Source organism: Cydia fagiglandana, chromosome 7, assembly GCF_963556715.1.
Source record: "Cydia fagiglandana chromosome 7, ilCydFagi1.1, whole genome shotgun sequence".
Taxonomy (NCBI): Eukaryota; Metazoa; Arthropoda; class Insecta; order Lepidoptera; family Tortricidae; genus Cydia; species Cydia fagiglandana.
The window spans coordinates 13862928-13890451 of NC_085938.1; the positions used below are offsets into that span (position 1 = coordinate 13862928).

General features: G+C 38.7%; 2 protein-coding genes across 2 annotated transcripts; one reads left to right on the forward strand and one right to left on the reverse strand.

Moving 5' to 3' along the window:
• Positions 1-438: 438 nt before the first annotated feature.
• Positions 439-22850, reverse strand: LOC134666011 (uncharacterized). Its single transcript, XM_063523092.1, has 19 exons — positions 22388-22850; positions 22167-22289; positions 20339-20510; positions 19880-20031; positions 17720-17875; positions 16942-17162; positions 16050-16221; positions 13374-13540; positions 11970-12249; positions 10325-10408; positions 9810-9946; positions 7333-7486; positions 6832-7028; positions 6486-6570; positions 5663-5842; positions 3893-4060; positions 3347-3431; positions 2867-3072; positions 439-2687 (listed from the first exon to the last, which is right to left on the reverse strand). The coding sequence occupies exons 1-19, from the start codon at positions 22823-22825 to the stop codon at positions 1755-1757; spliced, it is 4110 nt and encodes a 1369-aa protein (XP_063379162.1). The 5' UTR covers positions 22826-22850; the 3' UTR covers positions 439-1754.
• A 425-nt stretch (positions 22851-23275) lies between these two features.
• LOC134666328 (mpv17-like protein 2) lies at positions 23276-25179 on the forward strand. Its single transcript, XM_063523474.1, has 4 exons — positions 23276-23437; positions 23518-23834; positions 24305-24543; positions 24912-25179. The coding sequence occupies exons 2-4, from the start codon at positions 23600-23602 to the stop codon at positions 25050-25052; spliced, it is 615 nt and encodes a 204-aa protein (XP_063379544.1). The 5' UTR covers positions 23276-23437; positions 23518-23599; the 3' UTR covers positions 25053-25179.
• The last annotated feature ends 2345 nt before the right edge of the window (positions 25180-27524 follow it).

The following is a 27524-nucleotide window of genomic DNA, read 5'->3' on the forward strand; positions in this document are numbered from 1 at the left end:
CGTGAATAAATAATGCCAACCTAAATGTGGGGTGTTTTTCAGTAGATTTTCATCAAAAAACGATCGACTTCAAATTTTGGCGTCGTTGTCACGATTTGACGTCTATTGCCGTCTGTGGCGTTCAAAAGGTTAAAAGATATTGATATAACTACACTGCATCGAAAATAAAAACCTCACTAAGGTTTTGTCTTGACTGGTATTATAGGTAAAGCCTTTTTACTGGCCTCAAAGGCATAAATAAAAAAGTAAACACTTTAACTGTCCCTCGCCTTCACTACTCACATGGATCGATACGTCCGGGCATTACAGGTAATGCACAAATGTATAGAGCATTCCCATTTCTGACGTGACAGAGCTAGTTTGACGGTGCATGTCATATAATGCACGGACGGTAAACGTGTTAATAATAAAAAAAAATCTATTGGTTGATATGGTATTTTATTTATGTATATGTTTTTGATTACAATATTTTATTGTATTACAATAACATTAATTAGAAGTCAGTGAAACAAAATTATAAAATAATGTAAGTCGCAAAGTTCTGCATTAATTTATGTATTATTTGTGAAGCCAATACAAAATACCAACAAGGTGTTACATCGATTTTTTCATATGATCTTGTTCATTGTGGTAGAGTCGCAATGGAACGTTAGAATAATCTTTAACCCCAGAATGGGCGATGCGATAGTCAGTTTACACTTACAGAATAATAAAGCTCTTATTCTTTGAGCCTGGCCACTTCACGCCACGTCAACCAAGTGTCAAAACTGAAATTGAACTTTATGCATATGCAGGTACGTCTATATTGCTCTGTGGTCTGTGACAGATTAATCCGTTGAATCTGCGGTTCGGATATATCCGTCGTTAGCGTCGAAAAGATTAGACAAGAAATTTTGATTATAAAAAAAACATAAAATTGTAGAACTAGATTGACAATATTTTCTATAATATCAACAAGAATAATTAGGCTAAAACTTAAAGATGTAAAAACAAAGAGTTAGTAACAATTTTTCACAATTGTTAATCAAGACAATTAGTTTGTTCAAAATTACTAAAATTGGTCTATACTAATAATCTTAGCAATGGCAACACAGAAATGAAAATGACTATATAAAAATCTTGCTTAAGCGTTAAATACAACAAATATAAAACAACATTATAAGCATCTTTGACAGGTAAAACAGTAGAGTGACTAGAAGAAAATACAACGAAAATAGGTTTAGGTGGGTAACAGTTAATTAATATGGTGAAGTTCATAGCACGACAATTATTACAATTATATGACATGTAGGTCTATTTCCTAACAACAATCTAACATAAACACTCCAACACGAATCATACATCAACACTTCTAACACAACTAATCAAACAATATACACAAGTTGTCAAGTCGAATAAATCACATTCACAACAATCAGCTCTAAAAAAAAGAAACGAAGATATATCACATTAGTTGGACAGATTTGATTTACTAAAATATAAGCTCTTCTAAGTAAGCTAATAAGCAAAATATTTATTTATTATAAACGTTTATTGAAGTATACTAAGTCAATTTATACTATAATCATTCAATTTAAATTGTAGGTAATTCAATACCACAAAATGTAAAAATCTCTAACGCTTTCAATCCATTCAAAGTTCAATCCCTCGTTATTGCTTCGATATGCCATGACCGACTTGATTGCGCCATGTAATTAATAAATTTCTGATAGATACCGCAAGGAAATATCCACAAAATAAATCCTTACCTCTCTTCAGCCCCACGTATCAAGTACTTCGCTACACATGTTCAAGTAGAATTTGGGCGACAAAATTTTACTGTATTGAGCACAATCATTTGAATACATTATGGCACCTGCCATCGTCGTAGCATTAGACTCCATGTATTTACGTAATACTCTTTCTAATTCAGCAACAGCCAAATTATTTTCTAAGTAAAAGTCCTTAGAGAGGCGGAAACATACCTCCCATAGTTTAGTATCGACAGGGAATATACTGATGCATCTGTCTATTATATTTGCTGCTTTTACTGATAAGTCACTTTCGGATATAACTGTAGTGGATGTAGCGATGGTTTTCTTTGGTATATATTTCATTTCATTGCAACAACACGGCAAACTCTGGTATATAGAAGAATCTATTACAGGATAGGGATCTTCGTTGAGTATAGTCAGAGATATGTCTTTGATTCTCTTAGACATTATATTTGTAATTACAATTTTGAGTTCGTCTTCTTTGCGCAGATATTTGGGCGAGGCGCTTTTGTTTTCATTGGCCTCAAATTCCGTATGAGTGAGGTAGAGGCGGTCTTCTTGCGGACTGGATTTTAGATTCTCTAACAGAAGTTTTAAACAATCTGAGTATTTTTTATTATGGAAAGCCAGTTTAGCAGCCATGTTAAGGTTATTGGCAAGTATATCCTCATTTATATATTCCCTTAGAAGCAGAATGATGTCGTCGGCCCATGATTTCTTTTTGAAATCCTTGCAGGACGTGAGGGGGTTGAGTCTCGGTTCTAGAGGTTTCCTCTGCGAGCCGTCGATGTCAAAGGGAAACATGATGTCGATCCGGTCGATTGGCTGGAAGAGGAACTTGTTGTTGGAGCGGCTGGCGGGGATTTTGATGACGCGTTTAGTCGTTTTCATCATTATGACGCGATTGGTGCCCTTTTCCTTTTCGTTGTTAGTCTGTAAATAAAAAATGTAGGTAAGGGTGGTATTCCACCTGTCTAATGTCAGTGCGTCTCACTCTCTCATTAAAGCAAAATGTGAGACGCAATACACATTTTGGAGGTTTAGGGTTAATTGAATATTTTGTATGTTACAAGGTAGTGTACAATATCTAGTGCGGTGATCATTTGACTTACTTGCAAATGCATATTTCCAGTGGCATAAATCCTGCCATCGTCGTCAATATACACGGTAAAGTCGCCTCCACACGCCACGAGAGCCTTGGTAGGCCCGTCGTCGCGCGGTGTGGTGGGGGTCTTGGCCTCTTGCGCGTTGTCGGGCTGCGAATCCGTCCGGATCCTTACCTCGGTTGGTATTGGTATTTGTTTTCTGTCACCACTTCCTATAAGCACCAAAAATAAACATTTTTTAAGTGAATATGAAACCCGTTTATTCGTCCTTAAAAACTAGACAAGTTACGGGAATAAGAGAAATATTAATTGATGTGTTCTGAAGACGTATGGCGGAAGGTATAATTAAGAACAACACATCTCTGCCCATTGTATTATGAAATACGCGCAGTTACTGTTCCTTTTGCAAATGATGCGCCAGCAGCTTTAGATCTGGATGCACTCTAAAATGAAAATAAATAAATAAATCATTATTAAGATACTGACCTAACTGTCCGTCGAAATTCAAACCCCACGAGTACAGCGTGCCCGCACTGTCGATGATGCACGAATGATGCCAACCGGCTGACATCTGTAAAATAAAAATCGATTTAATTTTCATTCAATTCAGTGATAAGGTGAAAATCGATTTGCTAAATTTAGCACCACTTAGCGCCACGTCCATGTTCAAATGTCCTATGTTATGGCTAGGTACTCGATCTTACTGTGCGGACTGTATGGCGGTTGGCGTCCGCGTCGAGCGTGCACATTTGGAGCGTTCGTCGCGGAGGCTTGTAAGATGGGTGCAAATACTCTACTGGTATAATACGAGTGCGCGTTGCGGTAAAATCGTGCAGCCCAGTGGAAGGCGAGTCTCGTCGAGCGGACTTGTTGCGATTTCGCGCCTCAGCACCACAGATCGTGCTGCCGAGTGTAGTAGGGACTATTGGCGTTATTCATAAACGCGTTAATGGCCTGAATTCGCTATGAACGGTTTGTCTTTGATAGAAAGTGATAAAACATAAGGGGGTATATGTATTGAATGCACGGTACCTGTAAGACGGGTGCGGCTACTCTACTGGTGTCGACCCTGGCGGGTGCGAGGTGCGGGTCGGCGTGGCCGGGGAGGGGGGAGGGCGGGTCGCGGCGCGCGGCGGCGGCGCGCACCTGCTGCGGACTTGCGCCCCAGCACCACAACTCACGCTTTTGAGTTAGCGCCAACTGAAACAAAAACAGATAAATAATCAATCCACGAATCAAAAACATGAATAATCAATCGAGGCTAGCCTATAATTATTCTCCACGGCTGAAATTGTGATTTTTCCTTCCGTTTTTTCGTTGAAGTTAACCTCATTCATTGTTTGAATAAACTATCAGAAGGTCTAGCATGAGTTGCGTTCTCTCGCGCGAGTCCATACTTGAAGTCGCGCTAGATTAATGGAGTCGCGCGCGCGAACGCAACTTATGCTAGCAGGACAGAGCAGTAGATGACCGAACCTCTACAATTTTATCTCTTACCATCTGTCTCACAACGTTATAGGTAGTCAAACTAACCCAACTGTGGAAGTATCCGACAGCAATGTTCTCAACATAGTCTCGCAGCGGTAGAATAGTACATTATTGTCGAGGCTCGGAAGTAGCTACTTGCAGGCTGAGGATTCGTTTTAAACGGACGACCTTGGGAGTCCGTTTAATTGAATCCGAAGCCAGCAAGTAGCCTTCCAGCCGAGTCATATATAGTGCTTTTCTCAAAAATGGTGCAAGAAATATAAATATCATAGAAATATTTTACAAAACCAACGTTCTTACGTATATATTTTCACAGAACAAAGTCCTTGCCGCCTTTTTATTTTTTTAATAAAAAAATAGAAGTGTATTTTTCTGCCGAAAATACGCCAACCTATTTGAGACAACTAAATAGTCGCGGTACTAATCATCTGTTTGGCTGTTTAATGGGCCTGTGCCTTCATTTAATATGGCCATATCAAATTTTAAAAAGTTTGGAACTCGACAAATAATGGAATTTGTAGGCAACATTGCAGTCCCAAAAGCGAGACTGCAATGTTTTTAACTTTTTAATTTTTGAGTGACCATAAACTACGCGCTTCGCGACCTATTTTTTAGACGGCAAAGTCGACCTTGTCGTCCATTTTTGAGAAATAGTACATTATTGTCGAGGCTCGGAAGTAGCTACTTGCAGGCTGAGGATTCGTTTTAAACGGACGACCTTGGGAGTCCGTTTAATTGAATCCGAAGCCAGCAAGTAGACTTCCAGCCGAGTCATATATAGTGCTTTTCTCAAAAATGGTGCAAGAAATATAAATATCATAGAAATATTTTACAAAAGCAACATTCTTACGTATATATTTTCACAGAACAAAGCCCTTGCCGCCTTTTTATTTTTTTTAATAAAAATTAGAAGTGTATTTTTCTGCCGAAAATACGCCAACCTATTTGAGACAGCTAAATAGTCGCGGTACTAATCATTTGTTTGGCTGTTTAATGGGCCTGTGCCTTCATTTGATATGGCCATTTCAACTTTTAAAAAGTTTGGAACTCGACAAATAATGGAATTTGTATGAAACATTGCAGTCCTAAAATCGAGACTGCAATGTTTTTAACTTTTTAATTTTTGACTGACCATAAACTCCGCGCTTCGCGACCTATTTTTTACACGGCAAAGTCGACTTTGACGTCCATTTTTGAGAAAAATTATTTTCGAGCGCGCGCGAGAGCCAAGCTGACCAAGCTTTCGCCAACCGCTCACATTTATAAATCACCACACTACAGTACAACAAACGCAGCAGCTATAGGTACACATACATTGTGGAAGTATCCGACGGCAATGTCCTCGACGGGGTCGAGCGCGACCCGCAGGGGCAGCGAGGTCTTGTCGCGCGCGCCGGAGCCGAGCTGGCCGAACACGCCGGCGCCCATCGCCCACACCTCGCCGTTGCGGGCCAGCGCCACGGTGTGACACGCGCCGCAACCCACGCGCAGGACCTGCCGGATAAAGAAACGAGATTTATTTAATGACGTAAAATTTTCGTTGAAGCATAAAGAAAAAAGTACAGTGCTCACTCCATACATCAATTTTGGTACCGAAACGACTATTATTTTCGTAGTCAAATCTAGCATCGAGTAGCGGAATTATAAGTACTAGTACTTGACAATAGATGTAGCGGCGACCGAAAAGTCTAATGTTCCACAATTATCAGCTAATATTATAACTGGATTAACCAGAACTCTAGTTTCGACTCCTTCAGCATCTAATATTAGTTGTAAATTGTTGTTCAATTGAAGTGAAGTTGGTACTAAACTTGATTTTTATGTCCCAGACACTTAAATAACAATTTACTACACAATATTTTGTAGCAATTTTATACTAAAATAAAAAATCAGTTGAATAAATTGGTGAATTGAACTATCATTAGTATTTTGGCCATAAAAACGTGAAGGAAGCGAAAGAGGTATGTCAGGATCGTAAAATCCGTGGTCTCTGCCTACCCCTCCGGGAAATAGACGTGATTATATGTATGTATGTAAAAAGTACAATTTCAAAATCGTAATGAAAAGTATTGTTTCTAAGGTCTTCTATCCTATTATTGAGAAATTCGCTGTCTGAAATAAAGAACAATCTCCTTACTTTTCTGCCCTGGAACTTGGTAACTAGCTGCGGAGTCCATTTGTCATCGATGGTGCCGAGACCGAGCTGACCGTGCACGCCCCACCTTAAAAGAAAAATGTTCATTTATCCATTTATCAAAACTACAAACTTTTCAATTTGAGACGTAGGTTGGACAGTAAGTACACTAGGGATATATCTTTAAAGAATCACGCTCAGGTGTAGAGCCAGCCCTCCAGGTTGACAGCGGCCGCAGAGTGACCGACATACAGTTGCCATGTCGCGACCGCATTAAAGAGCCGCGCGCCGTGACCACGCCACCCTTAGCTCACTACGTATGTCCGTCAGGCATAGCTACAGTACTCACCCCCACGTGTAGAGCCGGCCGCCCTGATCGACCGCGGCCGAGTGGTAATGGCCAGCGGCCACGGCGGTGACGGGCGTGGCGTTGTCGTGCCGCGCGCGCAGCAGCTCGCCGCGCGCCGCGGCCGCGTCGCCCGCCGCGCCGGCCCACGCCGCGCCGACACCTAACTGCCCGTAGCTGTTGTCTCCTGCTGCGTATATCTGCCATGGAACAGTACCGCAGAATAAATAATGGTACTAGATACAGAATTCACTCTCTAACGGTGGCGCAAGCGCGAGCAGACGTCCGTTCCCTAGCGGTGCGCGGCAACTACTACCTACTGCTAGACACCAAAATTGGTGTGGGCCGCATGTACTTGTAGCAACGCGACGAAATCGCGGAGTAAGCCACGCCTGACAGTACGTTCAGTGTGATGATTAATATAGTACCTATATGTATTATTTTCAAAAGTAAAAAATATGCTGTTGTGTCGACATTTTCCTTGTGAAAATAACTCGGACTCACCCCATTCTCTGTCAAAATCAATGTGTGATGTCTTCCACAAGCCACGTCTACGACTCTGCCGATCACTTCTGTATTGACTGGCGTCTCCGTCATCATCACTTTGGCGTTCCCGTCGTCGGTTAACGCCCAGTGTCCTAAACCGCAGCTGAGTGTCCTTTAAAGGCAAAATCAAACATTTATTTAGCCACTATACCTAACCTCTAGCCGCCCAGACTCCGCCCAGACGTCGAACCTTGCCAAGCAAAAAATTAACTTTGATTTGTCAAAACAAAGATTCAAATTAGAATGGCACAGGCGACCTTTTTATAGGCCTCTGGGCGGCTAGAGGCTAAGATATTTTAGCTGGTATAGTGGCTAAATAAATGTTAAACAAATTAGCTGTACAGTCACTTACAATAATATTTTGCATGGAAAAGCATTCAAAAATATACTACACGCACTTACCGCACTACAGTAAATCAGCTTTCTCAAAATTACGTACCATGAGAATCATTGCCTGGTTTGAAAAAAAGGTGAATATCCATCAAACCACTGTCTATGGGAATCTAGAATCTTATTAATGGTTGCCTTTCTTCCTTTATTAGGAATTAGATAAAGCCAGTTGTTTGAATAGAGAATCATTGAATGAATTAATCAGTGAACGCATATATTTAGTATGGAAACCGCCTTTAGGAACATTACCGTTCAAATTCTCGGGCCAAATTAGCACACATAGAAAATTACGCCCACATTTAAATAAGACGACGCGTTTACAGAGCCTGTAATCAAAGCTGGTAAACAAAATAATAGTCATCTTTATTACACTAATGGTACATAGCTAAGTGTAGATGAAATGCATATAATGTCAATAACTACCAATAAGCGACATTAATCCGCTAATAACCTTCTTGCTGTACGTACTGGCCGCTGAGAGTTTGCGGTTCATATTTGATTAGAATATGACTTGGACAGGGATAGGTTTATGCCATACATTGAAGAACCAGTCAAATAATTCACGTATAATAATTTAATGCAGATTAAAAGATAACTAGTTAAAATGTTGTTATGAAATGACAGACTAACTCAACATAAGTAAATATATCATTGTTGTATAAATGTATTCAGCTATAATAAGTATTTTGTATATTTTATTATCAATTTGTATGGCAGTGTGAAGTCACGTTCAGGTATAGTCTGTCCGTTTTTCTAAGATCAAGTACGCCATTGTAAATGTATGGTAAACTTGATCTTAGAATTCGGACTGGCTATACAGCCTGCAAAATTTACATGGGTACACGAATCGGGTCAAAAATATTTGAATAGACGGAGTCACAATAAATCCCCACTTTCAGTTCCAATGGAAATATTTTATATAGCCGGTCAAGCAAGTTTATCAGTAGAAAAAGGTGCAAAATTAAAATTTTGTATGGGACCACGCCCGTTCGCGCGCTTACATTTTCTAAATTTGCCGCTCTTTTCTACTGACGGAAATGGCTTGAGAGAGAACCTACATATATGTGACGGTAGAGGGTGGATTCGAATGATCAACATTTTCAGATAATGTGTGTATTTGTTAAATTAATTCAGTGGAAGTGTATCTACATTATAGGAGACCGGGTATGATTATCTCACGAGTTATATCTCATGAATAGAACATATTCTAGATATCTTTCCAGGCCTCCACTTAATTTCATGTCTCTCTAATTGGACAGCTTTTTTCCATAGTTCTCTGCGAATGGCATCTTGTGGGAATCTGAATGGAAAGTAATGTAAAATGATAATATCAAATTTGATTATTAATTTGAAATAATTAGATAGTTTTTTTACAGCTCCATCTCATGAAATAAAAAAGGAAAATACAAATCTGTAAGAAAGAATTCATTACTACATTTATAATTATATAGAAAATACCTAAACGAAGCACAAGTTAATAAAATAGTCTACTTCATTTGGCATAACACCATCCCTATTATCCTCGCAATTTAAAAAGTCGTGTGTTGTTATGAAAGTCGTATGCAGTTGTTACGTTTTAGCTTAGCACGGTAGTATTGAAAACAAATCCAAGTTTTACTGAAGTTATCTGTTTACTACAAGTGAAAAGTGATTCCACTATCCTTGGTATAAACTAAAATAACTTCTTCACTACTTCACGACACATGAAGACATTTTTAATTACAAAAAAACGTTGTTTTTATAAATCAATTTAGCTATCCGTCACTGACTGTCATCTCGGACGAACTGAAGTTGCGAATCGAATAGTTTGTAAGCACCGCCTACAATCGAATAGTTTACGTTGGGTCATAACTGAGCGGACAGAATACTTCCATGTATATCAGTTCGCTGGAATTAATTAATTAATAATAAATACATAAAAGTGAAGTGAGTGAGTGAGTGAAGTGGTGAGTGCGTGAGTGCAGTGATTCGCTTTTCAGGACTGTGCAAATTAAGTAGGTAACTTTAAGTGACTCAAAGATAATTAAGTATACGAAGCAATCTACCTTCGGGGTACAAACTGATTCTTCCACGTTTCGGCGGTTGGCGTTAATTCGAGGTGGATGTCTGGGCACGGGCTGCGGGCTTCGAGGGCGCAGGCTACACGCATAAATGTTGATATTAGCTGGAGCATTCTTGTTGTCTGGAAAAAACGGTAAAGTAAGCAATAATGTTAAATATTTTAATATCGTTAGCTTCTAACACGACTTGGAATAATAAGGTACGTAAATTACCTACTTGTAAAAATATTAAGGATAAATAGAATAAAACGAACGGATGTTACGAAACAGCCTCACTCAGAAAAATGTCACGGCAAGCCTTGGTGCTTTAGTGGAGACCGTGTAGAGACCTGACATAATATACAAATAACAAACGACATTTATACAAACTACAATACAAGAAGAAGATCCTAGAATAAGAATAAAAATAACGAAGAAGATGAAGATGTGTAGAAGATGTTCCTAGACTGTACTGTTCTAGAATCTGAAAAGATTAAAATAATTTAAGTATAGGTACTTACGTAGATTGAAGATATTCCTTGATTCAAATCTCGCATAACGGGTCGTAATTGTTCTTGCATTGGATTCAGCCAAAGACAGAAGCACTGAAAAAAAAATACAAATTGACTTCCAATTTTAACAATACATTTACAATTACGCCAAAAACACTCCTAGGTATACCTACTTGAAATTTTATTGCCATCAAATTTGACTGTAAACAAATACGTACAGCATCCAAAAATAGCGTTTCAGCAAAACTACTAACAGACTTCTTCATAGCATATTTTAACTAATAAAAGATATAATTTACCTTTAGAATCTTCGTGTCAAAACTATCGCATTTCTCTGCTATAAAATCAAAGACCCACTGAGCAATTTCTTCTAGAAGCAGCGGTATAATATACAACTGTTGCAGTAAAAAGTTGATCGCGCTGCAGCAGAGTTTCCTCGATTTCAGTGCGGTCAGTATAAGGGCGGGGTGACCACAGTGAGTACTGAATAGTGGAACTAGGTCCCACACAGAGACCGATAGCACAGAATAAGTAATAGTATTATCATACAGAACGGACACGCACCGCCCCGCCCCGACTCGGATTACCTCGCCCCGCGACTGAGTTCTGACGGACTCCTGACATACTCTCAGTTCGGCTAGCAACGCCGCGGCGCGATGACGCAACGTTCAAAATGCCGATGTATTTTGCGATGTCGGTTGTTTTTCAAATTCACGAAATAAAGAACATTTATTTTTATTATACATATATTAAAAAGTAGCGTTTTGTAATTATTTATATTGAGTCCACGCTAATTGTGTATCGACAATTCGACATGACATTTTTGGTAATTTATTGCCGCACCATACTTTACGTAATATTTTACGGCCTTTACGGGTTACGGGTGAGTTCGCATATAATGTTCAAATAATATTAGCTGTGACCTGTGAATAGAACAGTTTATTATAGCAAGGATCTAGGAGAAAATACCATCTTGTAAATTATGTTTGTTTCTTTAATTTTAGGAATAAAAATGTTTGATATTTACGTTACAAGTACAACGATAACGCTCCGTGAACTCAAAAACATGTAAATAGTAGCCCTAAGCGACTTACTCACACAATGACGCGTGTACAGACGTGCCGTTCACACATATACACGCAAACGAGTTTTGATGTATGGCGTGTCCGCCCTGTGCCGATAGATAACTTACCTTGAGAATCTTCGTGTCAAAACTGTCACATTTCTCTGCTATAAAATCAAACAGCCACTGAGCATTTTCTTCTAAAAGCAGCGGAACAATATACAACTGTTGCAGTAAAAAGTTGATCGCGCTGCGGCAGAGTTTCCTAGATTTCAGTGCGGTCAGTATAAGGGCGGGGTGACCACAGTGAGTACTGAATAGTGGAACTAGGTCCCACACAGAGACCGATAGATAACTTACCTTGAGAATCTTCGTGTCAAAACTGTCACATTTCTCTGCTATAAAATCAAACAGCCACTGAGCATTTTCTTCTAAAAGCAGCGGCACAATATACAACTGTTGCAGTAAAAAGTTGATCGCGCTGCGGCAGAGTTTCCTAGATTTCAGTGCGGTCAGTATAAGGGCGGGGTGACCACAGTGAGTACTGAATAGTGGAACTAGGTCCCACACAGAGACCGATAGATAACTTACCTTGAGAATCTTCGTGTCAAAACTGTCACATTTCTCTGCTATAAAATCAAACAGCCACTGAGCATTTTCTTCTAAAAGCAGCGGCACAATATACAACTGTTGCAGTAAAAAGTTGATCGCGCTGCGGCAGAGTTTCCTAGATTTCAGTGCGGTCAGTATAAGGGCGGGGTGACCGCAGTGTGTGCTGAATACTGGAACTAGGTCCCAGAGACCGATGGCGGCGGCGATAGATGTGAGTTCGGTTAGCTCGACTGTTGAGAGCGTTGTGAATTTTGCGTCCCTGGAAAGAAATGATCTAATATTGAGATTTCAACATATGTCATTTGGAAGTGGAATTCTTCTTGATACACTAAAGAGTAATGAAAACGGGTCACTTTAGGGCGTAGGTGCGCAGATCTGACAAAAAATTAGGCTAGACATAGTACTTAAGTATTGCTGAAAGTAAAGTTGCTAAACCCCTTAGGGTATATTAGTTAGAAGGATTGCTAAGCATACAATTTCGTGTTTTTATGTGTATTACAGTATTATACTATAACTATACTTCATATCGCAAACGAAAGCAACGCAGCTATTGAACGCGATTACAAAATGCGAAGTGATCTTTTGGTAAAGGATCAAAAATGTCTTTAGTACATTTTGAATGCGCCTTTTATGTCAAACGTTTTCTCCCCATTGGTCCCCATCATAAGCAGCGGCGCCAATATTTAGATGCTCCACATGACCAGTGTGTTTATACTTCGACATCTCGAGTTATCGTCCGACCACTCCAAGGCGAGCTACCCACCCGTCTGGCTGGCTCTGAAGAACAATAAAAACCGGGCAAGTGCGAGTCGGACTCGCGCACGAAGGGTTCCGTACCATAAAGAAAAAAAAAAGAAAAAAAATGCAAAAAGAAAACGGTAACCCAAGTACTGACCACGCCCGACGTTGCTTAACTTTGGTCAAAATTCACGTTTGCTGTATGGGAGCCCCACTTAAATCTTTATTTTATTCTGTTTTTAGTATTTGTTGTTATAGCGGCAACAGAAATAAATCATCTGTGAAAATTTCAACTGTCTAGCTATCACGGTTCGTGAGATACAGCCTGGTGACAGACAGACGGACAGACGGACGGACAGCGAAGTCTTAGTAATAGGGTCCCGTTTTACCCTTTCGGTTCGGAACCCTAAAAACCAAGAGTTGGATTTACTCTACTTACATGTCGAAGGTTTCCTCCTCATTGGTCCCCATCTTGAGCAGCAGCGCCAACATTTTGATGGCGACGGCGGGTGCGCCGAGGGCCGCATGCCCGGTATGTTTATACATGGATAACTCGTGGAGTCGTCCGAACACTCCTAGACGCGCTACCCACCCATCTGGCTGGCTCTGAAGGACAAAACCAAGAGTTGGATATACTCTACTTACATGTCAAAGGTTTCCTCCTCGTTGGTCCCCATCTTGAGCAGCAGCGCCAACATTTTGATGGCGACGGCGGGCGCGCCGAGGGCCGCATGTCCGGTGTGTTTATACATGGATAGCTCGTGGAGTCGCCCAAACACTCCTAGACGCGCTACCCATCCGTCCGGCTGACTCTGTAGGACAAAAGAAGTAATAAATAATGGACCATAGACAACTGAATTACAGTCATGTAAAAGCTAATAAAGAAGCAGGTTGTGAATGGTATAGTTTTACTCTAGTCTGGCTGGCTAATTTTGGCAGTAACAGTAGAATATTCAATTTAATATCTTTATTTAGAAGAACAGGACTTCATAGTAAACATGTTAAAATTAGACTCCCCCTTTGACTATGATGGCAACCCCGGCTGTCAAACGATAAGCAGCTGATTTTGCTAGGTCCCTTGTAATTATTTTAATTTTAATGATATTTCATGTAATATTAGGCATTATAAGTGTGAATTAAATAGTTTTAACATTAAGTTTTATGTATACATAATAAGTGAAGTGCTTTAGTGGCGTTTACTAGTGTCTTGTTTTCAGATTTGTAGCCGTTACAGGTTATGAATTTGAAACCTGTTGTTCGCCTTTGAATCCTTTCTGGGTTTTTTTTATCATTAATATTTACTAAGTGTGTTTATAATAAAGCGTTAATCATTGTACAGGGTTAGAACACAGTGTAGATACAGTCAATCGTCACTATTTCACGTAAGTACGTATCTAAATATCACTTAGCTTGAGTGAGCGATTCCTTGTTTATTTTTGGGTATAATTTCAATTGCAAAACTGTCTACAATGCTTACCCGCAGAGCAGCCGCAGCGGCTCGCCAGCAGGAGACTGATAAACTCCAACTTACCTTGCTGGAGTTGAAAATATCCAAGGAATCTTGTGCTCAATTGCTCAGTGAAAGGGAAGACAGTGAGAAGGAACTATTATTAGTACTTAATAGCAATGATAAGCTTAAAAAGGAACTGTGCTCATTAGAAGCTGACTACAATAATGTAAATTCAGAGCGGGCCCGGCTTCAGAAGACGGTTGACAGGTTCACTGAGTGTAGTGCTGCGTATGAGCAGGCCCTGAAGGACATCAACTCATTGGAGAGAGCACTGCACGACGCCCACGAACAAATCTATGAGCTACAGGAGGCCCAACACAATGCAGCAGCGGCACACTCTCAGAGCTTGTTCAAAGAACTGGTCCGGCCCGACTCTCAGTTGGTTGCCGCACCAATTGAAAACCTTTTGGCCACTACAGATTTAGCCTATCATACCACCACACCAAGGTTAGTAAATTGCAGCGGAAACAAACTAAAGAAATATATTAAATTAAATAGACTCATAAAAAAAAACCAGAACTTGTCAAAAATAAATAAATTGTTTTTTAAAAAATTGAGATTTTGTAAAATTAATGTTAATTTAGTGGATAAGTTAGATTTGTATTCTGCCCAGTTAGAAAATAGTCAATTGCAATATGAAACCGACACACAGACTTTGAAATTAAAAATTCAGAGTTTGGAGGACTCCATACAATCCTTAGAAACAATAAATGAGAGTTCTAAAAAGGTGATTAATGAATATTCTTTGGCCATGGATGATTTAATATCCCAGATTAAGCATAATTCAGAGCGGTTTGAGTCACTGACCAATGCCCAGTCATGTGCTTGTAAGCAAGTGACTGAACATTTGTCGACCAGTTTACTCGACCTAAGCCTGTGTGACGGTTTACCACAACAGCATGTAAATGATAATAGCTCCTTCCACACTACACAACAAAGCACACCTAAACCTAATGTTATTATGTATTCTGATGAAATTGGAAGCAATATGAGCTCATTTTTAAACTTTTACCTAAAGGGACTTAGTACAATCAGCAATTGCCTGCCTCACAGTAGCTTTGAAAATATCATAAAACAAATTTTAAATGACAGTAATATTAATTCTAAGACAACACTGCTTATTCTTATGGGGAATAGGGGTAATGTGAACAAAAATAATTTAGTTAAATACTTTGAACAGTTAAACTCACTTGCAGTGCATGAAATTATTTTTTTCACGTTCCCCTATTGTGAGCAAATGTCAGAGGCAGAAAACAACACTAGACATAAGTTAAATATATCTCTATATAATCTTTGTACATATAGTAGTAAGTTTAGCATAATTGACATTAACAAATTTGTTAGTAAATACCATATGCCTATGGTGTTTTTGAGTAAAGGCAAGTGTTGCCTTTCAAATTATTACAAAAGACAAATAGCTTTATCGCTATCCTATTTACTTGACATTTCTGCCAAGAATTTGGCAGATAATTCTGCTCCTATTGAGCAGCCTAGCATGAACTTGGAATTGGTTCCAGTCATAACCAATGATTTAATTGATTTAAACTAGCTGTTAAGACAAAGGATTCTGTCTCTGGCAATTTAGAATTAAATAAATATAATGAAAAATACTGCTGCTGCTGGTTCTCTTGATCACATGTCAGTGTTTCTTACTTTTTCCGACATTTAGGGGCAAAGGAAAGGTCCATAACTGTTAAGATAAGTCGCATTTGCAAGTCTGTACAACTGACATGAAGAGACAAGTAATACCTACAGGTTGCACATAGGTAACACGCCGACTGCGAACTACCTGTAGAAGTTATACAACTAACCTGTGACAGCGAGAACAGATACATGGCTGGCGCGATCTTGCCGCGCGACAGCAGCATGTCGGCCGAGGCGCGCAGCAGAGTGGGCACGGGCGCGCCGAGCGCGGCCGCGCGCTGCTCCGCGCCGCCGCCGCCGCGCATTATCACGCCGACTAGCCATTCGCACGGTTCCGACCTGCACAAAATCATTATTGACATTGAATCTAAATTTAAAATATTTCATATTTATCATCAGTAAACTGATCATGTGACTGATTTAAGGGCAAGAAAAACATAATTATATTTAAAATTAACATGGAAATGGGGGATTGGGAAGAAACTTATAGTATTCAATATGTACGCCCCGCAGAAGGTGGCAGCGAGGCAGTCAGTTATCGAGCGTTCTGAACCGCAACAGTTGAAGGTCGCGCAAGTCGGTTTCTTCCAGCCACCGGTAGTATTAGAAGAGTCCTTGACATGATGCACTCACCACCTTATAACCTCACTATATCTAAGCCTCCTTCAGATCCACTTACACAGTGTTCAGTATGTAGGCCCCGCAGGAAGTGACAACGAGGCAGCCATCGAGTGCGAACCGCGGCAGTTGAAAGTCGCACATAAAGGTCGGTTCCTTCCAGCCGACGGTAGCATTAGAAGACTCCTTAGCATGATGCACTCACCACCTTATAACCTCACTATATCTAAGCCTCCTTCAGATCTACTTACACAGTGTTAAGTATGTAGGCCCCGCAGGAAGTGACAACGAGGCAGCCATCGAGTGCGAACCGCGGCAGTTGAAGGTCGCACATAAAGGTCGGTTCCTTCTAGCCGACGGTAGCATTAGAAGACTCCTTAGCATGATGCACTCACCACCTTATAACCTCACTATATCTAAGCCTCCTTCAGATCTACTTACACAGTGTTCAGTATGTAGGCCCCGCAGGAAGTGACAACGAGGCAGCCATCGAGCGCAAACCGCGGCAGTTGAAGGTCGCACATAAAAGTTGGTTCCTTCCAACCGCCGGTCGCATTAGACGGTTCCTTGGCTGACATGATGTGCGCGCCGCGGACATCGCCTATGAGCTCCGCTGCCCATAGCTCTGTGAAGTCCCTTTTAGTGCCTAGAAGTGCTTCACCCTGCAGACAATAATTAATTAAGCATCCTTCAGTTGCAATACTTATTTGCTAATAAGTGATAATTCAGTTTTATACAAAAACTAGGACATTCCTTTGCTTTTGTTTGACGCAAGAGTTTTTAAAGTGTTATATTCCTTTGCTATTTGCTAATAGGTGATAATTCAGTTTTATACAAAAATGTATATTCCTGCATAAAATAGACATACTGTACGACTGAAAAACTGTAAAATCTTGAAACTCTAATGCCCACTTCAGGATTTATTTGCCCGTTTCCGAGTAATCTTGGAAAGTGACTAGTCTCTGGAGTCCTCACCTTTACGACTTAAGTAACTCAGTTATTTGGACTCTACTAAAGTTGAAAGTTATTTTAACGTTGTTAGAGATTTCTTTCATTTGTAGAGACTGGATTCCTTCTTACTCCTCCTAGAAAAGACTTAAAACATTTTTGAAGTTCTATTGACCTAATGACCTTTCTTTTTGGCTATACCCGCAACTTACACCAACAGCCAATAGAACCAATTCAAGTAGTCAATACTCTAAAAAAAAAGAGAACTTACTTGAACAACGGAAAAATTTGCACTGTGCACTTCCAACTCATTCTTTCTCAACAGGAATATGAGTCTCTGCGACCAAAGTCCTAGTATATACTGGCCATCCTTCTTAATACATGGTCTGAGTGTTCTCGATGGTGATTCTTCCTCTGGGCTTTCCAGCTGAAATTAATGTCATATCATAATCATCTCTTGTTTCAAGAGCTGAGATGGCTCAGTGACTTATACTAGTAAATAAGCTAATATTGTTTATTGTGCTGTGCTGCTGTGTGACTGCTCACAGTAATGTTTTGCAGCAAATGCGATACAATATTTAAAAAAATGCATTACATCAACTACTTGTGTATAACGAATGAACAGCAAATTAAAGACAAACTTTTGTAACTTTTTTAACCGACTTCCAAATCCCAAAGGAGGAGGTTATCAATTCGCTTGTATGTTTTTTATTTTTATTTTATTTTTTATGTTTGTTACTCCATATCTCCGTCATTACTGGACCGATTTTGAAAATTATTTTTTTGATTGTATGTATATGCATACAGATTGGTCCCGTTTTTGTCAAAATCCAGTTCTGATGATGGGATCCATGAGGAATCGACGGAACTCCTCAAATCTTAAAGGCATACATATGGTGATTTTTGTGTTTTTATCAACAAATCAAGCATATACATTCAAAAACGTGACATTTGATGAAGTGGAACTGTTGATGATGATCAGAACGGAACTCTTCAACGACGCATAGTTCACCTTTGGCGATTTGTCCTCTTCGTTATGTTTGTTAAGCAAGTTAAGTTTTTCAGCCACAATTTTATCAAGCTTGAGTTCTGATGATGGGATCCATGAGAAATCGAGGGAACTCCTCAAATTTTAAAGGCATGCGTATAGAGATTTTTGTGTTTTCATCAGAAAATCAAGCATTTTCATTAAAAACTGTCGCATTTGATGAAGTGGAACTGCTGATGATGATCAGAACGGAACTCTTCAACGACGCATAGTTCACGTTTGGCGATTTGTCCTCTTTGTTATGTTTGTTAAGCAAGTTTAGTTTTTATGCCACATTTCTGTCAAGCTCGAGTTCTGATGATGGGATCCATAAGGAATCGAGGGAACTCCTCAAATCTTAAAGGCATACGTATAGAATTTTTTGTATTTTCATCATAAAATCAAGCATTTACATTAAAAACTGTCGCATTTGATGAAGTGGAACTGCTGATGATGATCAGAACAGAACTCTTCAACGACGCATAGTACATGTTTGGTGATTTCGAATTTCGATTTTGACTTGGACTGGGACCCGGACTCATACCCGGATCCGGTTCGGACCCGGACTCGGACTCGGACTCGGACCCGGACTCGGACCCGGACTCGGACCCGGACTCGGACCCGGACTCGGACCCGGACCCGGACTTGGACCGGGACTCGGACCCGGACTCTGACTCAGAGACCCGGACCTTGACCCGGAAAACCCCTATGATACCTAAACTAAATAAACCGCTATGATTACCTACCATAAAATGTAGGTATAAAGTATGATGATGCCAAACCCCTCCCGCTCAAACCCCCGTACACCGCACCGCATGCGCCGTTAAGTGGGTTAGGTTAGGTTTGAACTGCGATCCTCACAGAACCGAACAAAAGTGGGTTAGGTTTGGTTAGAACTGCGAGCCTTACAGAAACGAAATGCTACTAGAAAAATGGGTTTGATTAGGCTCGAACTGCGATCCTCACAGAACCGAACTGCTATCAGAGAAGTGGGTTAGGTTAGGCTAGAACTACGACTCTTACGGACACGAAATGCTACTAGAAAGTACTGTTTTTACCTCCTTTTCTACATAGTGCACCATCTACCATAATCTTTCACCGGGCCCCATAGAAGTCGGTTTTTTTTTCTTAAAAATTATGTATGTTACAATCCATTTGAAGTAAATAAATAGTGGCCAGAAGAATTGTTCGATTTCTTTTGTTTACGTTATGATAATAAGGCCTTATTTAGACGATGTGAGAACTCGCATGCGAGTTTCACTAGTTTCATTACATTGCGGGTTTTGATTGGTCGGTTGAATTGGACGTAACCCACAGTCAGTAATGTAATTAAAATCGCATGCGAGTTCGCCCGCCGTCTAAACCAGCCCTGTAATAACATATGTAACATAGTTTTAAACTTACAATCAATGTGCCTTCATTAAGTTCAAAAGCTGTAAGAAAATGTCTTCCATTGACATACTGGGCTGACAGTGCCCAGTTGTTGGATCCCTTGCGAAAAGATGGCAGGTATTCAGTGGGCTTCAAACAGTACTCTATGGGTTGAGATTTGTCATCTGGAAGAAAATAATAAAGTTAAATATGTTAGAGGGAAAAGTGAAATGGACCACACTTTCGCGTTTTATACAAATAATTAATGTCATAAAATCATAAATGATCTAAATAATAAAATTTCTGTGTCGTTTAGTATGACCTACATAGTCATTTAGCAAGGTATAGCTCAATATTTAAATGAAACACCATGGCTGGTACTGTACTGTATGGTAACATAATTAAAATATCATATCCGTCGTAATAGACGCGTTTTGTTTGAGTGAACCTTCTGTACCAAGTACTATTATATATTCTGTGATGGCATATTACCTTTGCTGCCACCCTGACTGAAGAGTGTGATCTTATCTTTGGACAGCTGTTTGATGTAGGACAGTAAGCCATCGCGCTTGTCAGCCTGCGCTCGACATTGCTGCAGCCAGTTGTAGCCATATGACCTGTGCTCTAGAACTAATTTCCACTGCTGTGACTTTCCTCCAGATATCTGAAAATATTTAAATATATCATATCTGGATTTATATTTGCTTATTATTTTAGTGCCATGTATTATCTACTTCAAAAGGTGTTACTATAATGTCAAAAAATAAGCTAAGAAGTTTTTAAGGGTGTATACAAGTTTTCTTTGTTACTTGATACCATAGTTAAATTCCCCTGAGCAAGTCTTAAAACAAAAGTCTTACACAGCGTTTAAATACCTTAATAAAAGGTATTTAAAATTACCAAACATACATTTTCATGCTAGATAAGGGGCCCAGGCAACCTAGCAATGGTTTTGAGATGGTAAGGCCCCCCCCCCCTAAATTCTAATAGTACAGTCATTATAGATTTTGACCCGTGAATAATTAGTTCTTGGTTTTTTTTATCGTGGGTCCCTCGGGGGGGTCACTGGGAGTGTAAATTCAAAAAGTAGGCTGAATCAGGCTCCTGCGTGTATTCGAAAAATGGTTTTTTTCCAAAAAAATGGTTTTTCTTCAATAACACGGGCATTTTTTATTTTACACTAAAACCGTAAGGACAAAAATTGTTGGAAATTTGATTCTCTACAAGTTAGTTCAGTCATTATATCCAAAAAACCGACCCTTCCCGTGAATAATCAGTTCTTGGATTTTTTTTCGTACGTCCCTCGGGGGAATCACTGGGAGTGTAAATTCAAAAAGTAGACTGAATCAGGGTCCTGTGTATATTCGAAAAACGGTTTTTCTTGAATAACTCGGTCATTTTTGATTTTACAGTAAAACAGTGAGGACAAAAATATTAGAATATTTGATTCTCTACAAGTTTGTTTCCCTTCATTTTATGCCGTAAAGCGTGGGACATAGGAGATAATGATAATATTTTGAATTTGTCGCCTTTTTCAGGTTTAATTTCTAAAATATCGATTTTAGGGGAAAAAAGGTGGGAACCAAAATTGTTCGGAATTTGATTCTCTACAAGTTTAGTCCTCTTCATTTATGTTTAAAATAAACGAGATGTTGAAAATATTTTAAATTTGTCGCTTTTTTCAAATTTTTATTTCCAAACTATCGATCCTAGAAGAAAAATTGTGAGGACCAAACTTGTAGAGAAACAAATTTTGTAATTTTTTTTACTGTAAAATCAAAAATGACCGGGTTATTCAAGAAAAACCGTTTTTCGAATATACACAGGATCCTGATTTAGTTTACTTTTTGAATTTACACTCCCAGTGATTCCCCCAAGGGACGTACGAAAAAAAATCCAAGAACTGATTATTCACGGGAAGGGACGGTTTTTTGGATATAATGACTGGACTAACTTGTAGAGAATCAAATTTCCTACAATTTTTGTCCTTACGGTTTTACTGTAAAATCAAAAATGGCCGAGTTATTGAAGAAAAACCGTTTTTTTGGAAAAAAACCATTTTTCGAATATACGCAGGAGCCTGATTCAGCCTACTTTTTGAATTTACACTCCCAGTGACCCCCCCGAGGGACCTACGAAAAAAAAATCCGAGAACTAATTATTCACGGGTAGGGTCGGTTTTTTGGATATAATGACTGTACTATAAGTGCCATACAAAGTGCCTAGGGGCCTCTAAATCCGGGCCCGAGTGTGCTAAAGTTTTAAGTAACTAAAAAATTATAGCACCTATAAATGAAGTTATATGAATGAAAAAAATTACCACAAGAGCAAGTAGATCTAAAGAATCATCAAAGCAAATCTGTAAGTCTTTGATTTCACTTGAGACTTTACATTCTCCAACCACACATTGGGATTCCAAGCTATAAAATGTCACTGTGCCAATCTGTAACAAGTTATAAAAAAAATACAGTAATGAATTATGTTTTAAACTCATTAGATAAACAGGAAAAACATGTATTATATTAGGCAGAAATAACTTACCTTAGTTCCAATAATAATTATGTTTTCAGATTCCTTAGTAAGCCACCATACAACGGTAGTAGGCTTAGGAATATTTGCGAGTGGAAGAACTGTGACACTCGAAAGAGACCACTTACAATCAAATGCATTTTGAGGCGTAAATTGAGGAAGAAACGGAACGAGCAAGATCTTCTGTTCACTAACTACAAGAACCCAAGTACCACTAGGTTCAAAACACATGCAGAAGATCGGGTTATCCAGAAAATCCCAATCAAAATTCTTCTCTGCCCGTTCTGATTCACGATTAATATAAAAGAATAATAATTCCTTGTTACTGGAAACTGCCAAGAACTTTTTTAGTCCAAGTTCATAGAAACTGTAGGAAGCTATATCAAGATGGACGAGGACATCTAATTTAAATAAACCAGAAAAATCTAAATTTTCACTTAATTGGGCCATAATATTTATTTATATTGACCTCATATTGACACAATTTTGACAAGAATGAAATTGAATGAATCGAATGAATGAAACATGAAACCATGAATGAACGGGTGATGAACATACGCGAGGGACAGAGCGGTTACCGCGAAAACCGAAATTCGAAAATTGAGGGGTTCTTTCTCTTTATTCCAATGAAGGCGTAATTAGAGTGACAGAGAAAAATCCCCGCAATTTGCGAACTTCGATTTTCGCGGTTATAGCCCAGAACATAATTGTGCGCGTTTGCGTTTACACTCGCGTTCGGCTTGTTACTCGGTTATAAACCTTATACCGTGCCGTTAGTGTTCAAAATCGATTAGCTGAACGAGCTTACGAGACACGAGACGAGGCACCAGACGAGCCGCGAGCCGAGACACGAGCCGCGAATGTAAAGCCTATTAGTTGTCATATTTGACAGTTCACGTCAACCTTGACAAACTTAAGAATGTCTGCTTTTCAGCAAAAAAATGTATATTTAGGTCCATTATTTAATTTTTGTGGAGAGTGAGAGGATATTCTTACTCATTATCATGTGTAAAAATATGTGGTAACTCATAGATTTACATATTGTCGCTTTAAGTATCGTATGTTAGTAGTTAATTGTATCTTTAATTTAACTTTGTATATTTCGATTTCATCATATTTCAAGGATATCTCAACGTTTACAGAAGCTTATGGGATTTATGGCAATTTGCGTAATGGACCGCTAGAAGACATGTGTGGCTGGTGAAGATTTTTAATATAAGTATAATGCATGCTGCGTATAGCATGAGGCTCCTACAAGCCACAAGCCCTATCAGGAGCCATCATAGGTCCATTCATTCAGCATTCAATCGCGGTATAGCAGTCCTTTTCAATCCAAGGAACTTGCTAGTGACCAACAGCTTAACGTCAGGATTATTTATGTTTTTGGGCGACTTGGCACAGCAAGAGTTTGAATATCGGTCTAAACAACTTAAAAAACGCTATGATTGGGCAAGATCAGGTATTTAAACACATAGTTTACCAAAATTTTCTAGTTATATAAGGCCTATATGATATATGAGATAAATTATAATTTTTATTTTGTTGTAATGCTCGGAGTAATTAACAATGGAGACGCCATGTCTAAAATTTTCGGTACAAAATAGTCTGCCGTTTTTTGCGGGGGCGGGGCACATCAAATGTATAGGTACGTCATGTCAGATAAACGTCAGTCCATACATATGGTTGACATGTGGTTGACCATTGGCCGCCTATTTTCGACAGAGGGGAACGCCTGTTAATGGCGGTTCCATTGTTAATTACTCCGAGTTGTAATGTGTCCGTTTTAATTTAATTTATTCATTTAAATTTTTATTTTGTTTGAATTATTATTGTGGTATTTTATCTTAACATGTATGGATCTCTGGTTATCTGAAATAAATGTATTTTCATTAGATTTTTTTGATAATAGTACATTATTTTTTGTTTCAGCAAGAATGTTAACTGTAGGAATGCTTATGGGTCCATTCCACCACTACTATTATGTATATTTAGACAAAGTACTACCTAGAGCTGACATTAAGACAGTTTTAAAAAAAATAGCTTGTGATCAACTGTTTGCTTCACCTGCAACTATTTTATTTTTCTTTATCGGAATGGGCCTCCTAGAAAAAAAAAACACTGAACAAACAAAGGACGAGATTGCATACAAGTTCAAGTACACATACATAGTGAGTGTTTATTTTTAATATTTTTATTTATTTTGTGTTAATACTTTGTACTTATGACATGTACCAGTGATTATATTTGCACTTACCAAAATCAATTAATTACATTTTAAAATTTTATGATTGAAACTTGGTTATAAAAAAAGTTAACATAGAATGTATGCAAAATCATTAAATTCGACAGGCAAAGGGTTAAGTTTTGTCAGTCAAATAGTACCTATCTATACCTATTCTCCTGATGACACAGGATTAAATAATAAATAAAACATTCTTGCACACAAAACATCCACGTATGGTTAATACAGTAGGATGTGTGTTGTCTGGAGGCTAGTGAATGAATGTTATTATTTATCATAACAATTTTGTTTCAGGGTGACTGCTTATTTTGGCCACCAGTACAGTTCATCAACTTTTATTTCTTACCAACAAAATACAGGGTATTTTACATAAATGGCGCAACAATGTTATTTAACGTATTTTTATCTTATATAAAACATTTTGATCAACATTGATGAATCAATTACTTCGGTATAAACAGCAACACCCCTAACTGTACATTGGTGGACCTTCTTACAAAAGGCATAAGGGCCACCAATGAACAATTAACAGTGTGTGTGATGGTACAACTAGTTCTGTGAAGTATAATGGCTCCTCTACACGATGGGCCAGCGCCGGCCACTCCAAGGGACGCAGCCATGCGGTAGAATGAGATAGCAATATCACTTGCTCCCTCTAACGCATAAATGCGTCCCTTGGAGTGGCTGGCGTTGGCCCATCGTGTAGAGGAGCCATAAAATGTAGTGTAAATATATGTACATAGTGATAGAAAATATGTAAAAAGTAGTAAAATTCGTTAGCTTGTGAAATATACTTTTTTTGCTGACTTTTGAGCTTGATATTCTTAAACTGACTCCAGTCCTGGGTAGTTTGTGTAACCTTCCCCCACCTCATCGACAATACATACAGCCTGGCAAAAAAAGAGTAGAAATTAAAAAGTGGCAACACTAGTAGTGTCGTCCCGTTCTCTTATATGAATTGATTTGAAAGGGACGACAGTGTTGCCATTTTTTAATTTCTACTCTTTTTTTTTTGCCAGGCTGTACGCCTAGCTAGTCCGGCTAGTCGATAGTGATCCGGCTTATGAAACGGGAGGTCGTCGTCTATTACTCACAACTACTATAACTGAAATGAATGTAACTGTGAAGGCGACTTCATAGTCCATATTTGAGTAAGTATACTAATTATCAATGACTGATAAGTGATAAATAAAAAAAAAGTCGAGCCTACTGTAAACTAATCAGTATGTTAAGCTGTACAATAGGTATATTTTTCTTACCATTGAGTTGATAATGCTAATCGTAATCATATTTGAAATAAAAAACCTCTAAAAATATTATCATTTGTAACATTTTATTGCAATATTGACATAAAAGTACAAAATCACTTTACAATGTTCGATACAAGATGTACCTATTTAATTATTTACTTCATGGGTAGTATATTAATTAATAAATTACTCGACTGGTATCAATTACCATGTACAATTTTACAGTCAAAGAATTAACTGTCCGTACCATTTCGTACCTTGTCACAGCGACAAGGTATGAATAATTGTACTGAACATAAATTCCTTGACCATACCTATAAAAAACTTAGCCTTTATTACTATGTACAGAAGGACCAGAATATAGAAGTTCGTGTTACAACTGCAAATACCTACAATTAAGGAAAGTTCTTTCAGCATAACTGTGCCATTCATGTAGGGTAGTGGTTGCAGACTAACCGCAAAAAATGAACATCCGTCTTATGGCTCCTCTACACGATGGGCCAACGCCGGCCACTCCAAGGGACACATGCGTTAGAGGGAGCAAGTGATATTGCTATCTCATTCTACCGCATGGCTGCGTCCCTTGGAGTGGCCGGCGTTGGCCCATCGTGTAGAGGAGCCATTAAGCCCGCTTCACATTCGTGCGTAAATCGCGGCGCGAAGCCGCGAACGCGAGTTTAGAGTCAATTTCGCAGATCTGCGCTCGCACACATATCACACATCAGTTGGAGTTTACTACTGACAATATTTCTCTCAACACAACTTATCTTTCCTACGAAAACGCTACACTACATTCTTACAGCCATAGCCAGGTTACTTAATTTGGTCAAAGTGGTTATCTGTAATTTTTGAGTTGCCATTACCTTAATGGCAAATAATCCAGTCTCTGTTTTGTAATTTGTAAGTATTCTAGTGGCGGGAAAGAGGGGAGGCCTTTGCCCAGCAGTGGGACACACTAATAGGCTAATTAAAAAAAAAAGTATTCTACATTGATAATGTGGTATAATCTTGGGTCGTCCCATTCGTTTTTCGTCAAGTTCTTAAATTAGTCCTATTCTGTTTTCGTCACCCGTTCTACATTCGTTACAATCGTCGGTGGCTTTCAATGTAGAATGAGTGACGAAAGCAGAATAGGACTAATTTAAGAACTTGACGAAAAACGATTGAGACGACCCAAGACGATACCCAATTTAAATGAAAATAATTTCAAACTTCGAGGTACAGTCAAGGTATTCAATATCGACACGGTCAAAAATATGTATACACTACTTTGATTTTAAGGGTAATAAAATCGTGTTTACATATTACCATACCTCGCAATCGAGCTAGCAAAACCGTAGCAAATGACAGTTGAATGTAAAGGTTAGCGTTCATATGTCATGAATCATCATCATGACTCATGATAACATAGTCACTATTTTTTAAATTTTAAAGTTAAATTTGTGTTACAGGAAAATAAATTATTAAATTACTTCTTAAATTTTTTGTTTATGTGAGATCTCAATTTGTTTACTCTTAATTTGAAATACAAAATAAATTCTACCTACTTATAACGTAATGATGTGTGTATAGCACAAGGATGTAAATACCTTATTTAGCGTAATCACACGCAAACAGATCTTAAATAATTAATTTAAAACATAGTTTTTGTATTTGA

What these genes read in the sequence shown, in the direction of transcription:
- LOC134666011 (XM_063523092.1), bottom strand. Translation starts at nt 22,825, where the DNA reads ATGGCCCAATTAAGTGAAAATTTAGATTTTTCTGGTTTATTTAAATTA. An exon ending in TTAATGAAGGCACATTGATT is followed by an intron (nt 17,876 to 19,879) that starts GTAAGTTTAAAA and finishes CATTAATTTCAG; the next exon opens with CTGGAAAGCCCAGAGGAAGA. An exon ending in TTGACACGAAGATTCTCAAG is followed by an intron (nt 10,409 to 11,969) that starts GTAAGTTATCTA and finishes TTTTTTTTTCAG; the next exon opens with TGCTTCTGTCTTTGGCTGAA.
- LOC134666328 (XM_063523474.1), top strand. Translation starts at nt 23,600, where the DNA reads ATGCATGCTGCGTATAGCATGAGGCTCCTACAAGCCACAAGCCCTATC. An exon ending in CTATGATTGGGCAAGATCAG is followed by an intron (nt 23,835 to 24,304) that starts GTATTTAAACAC and finishes TTTTTGTTTCAG; the next exon opens with CAAGAATGTTAACTGTAGGA. An exon ending in AGTTCAAGTACACATACATA is followed by an intron (nt 24,544 to 24,911) that starts GTGAGTGTTTAT and finishes ATTTTGTTTCAG; the next exon opens with GGTGACTGCTTATTTTGGCC.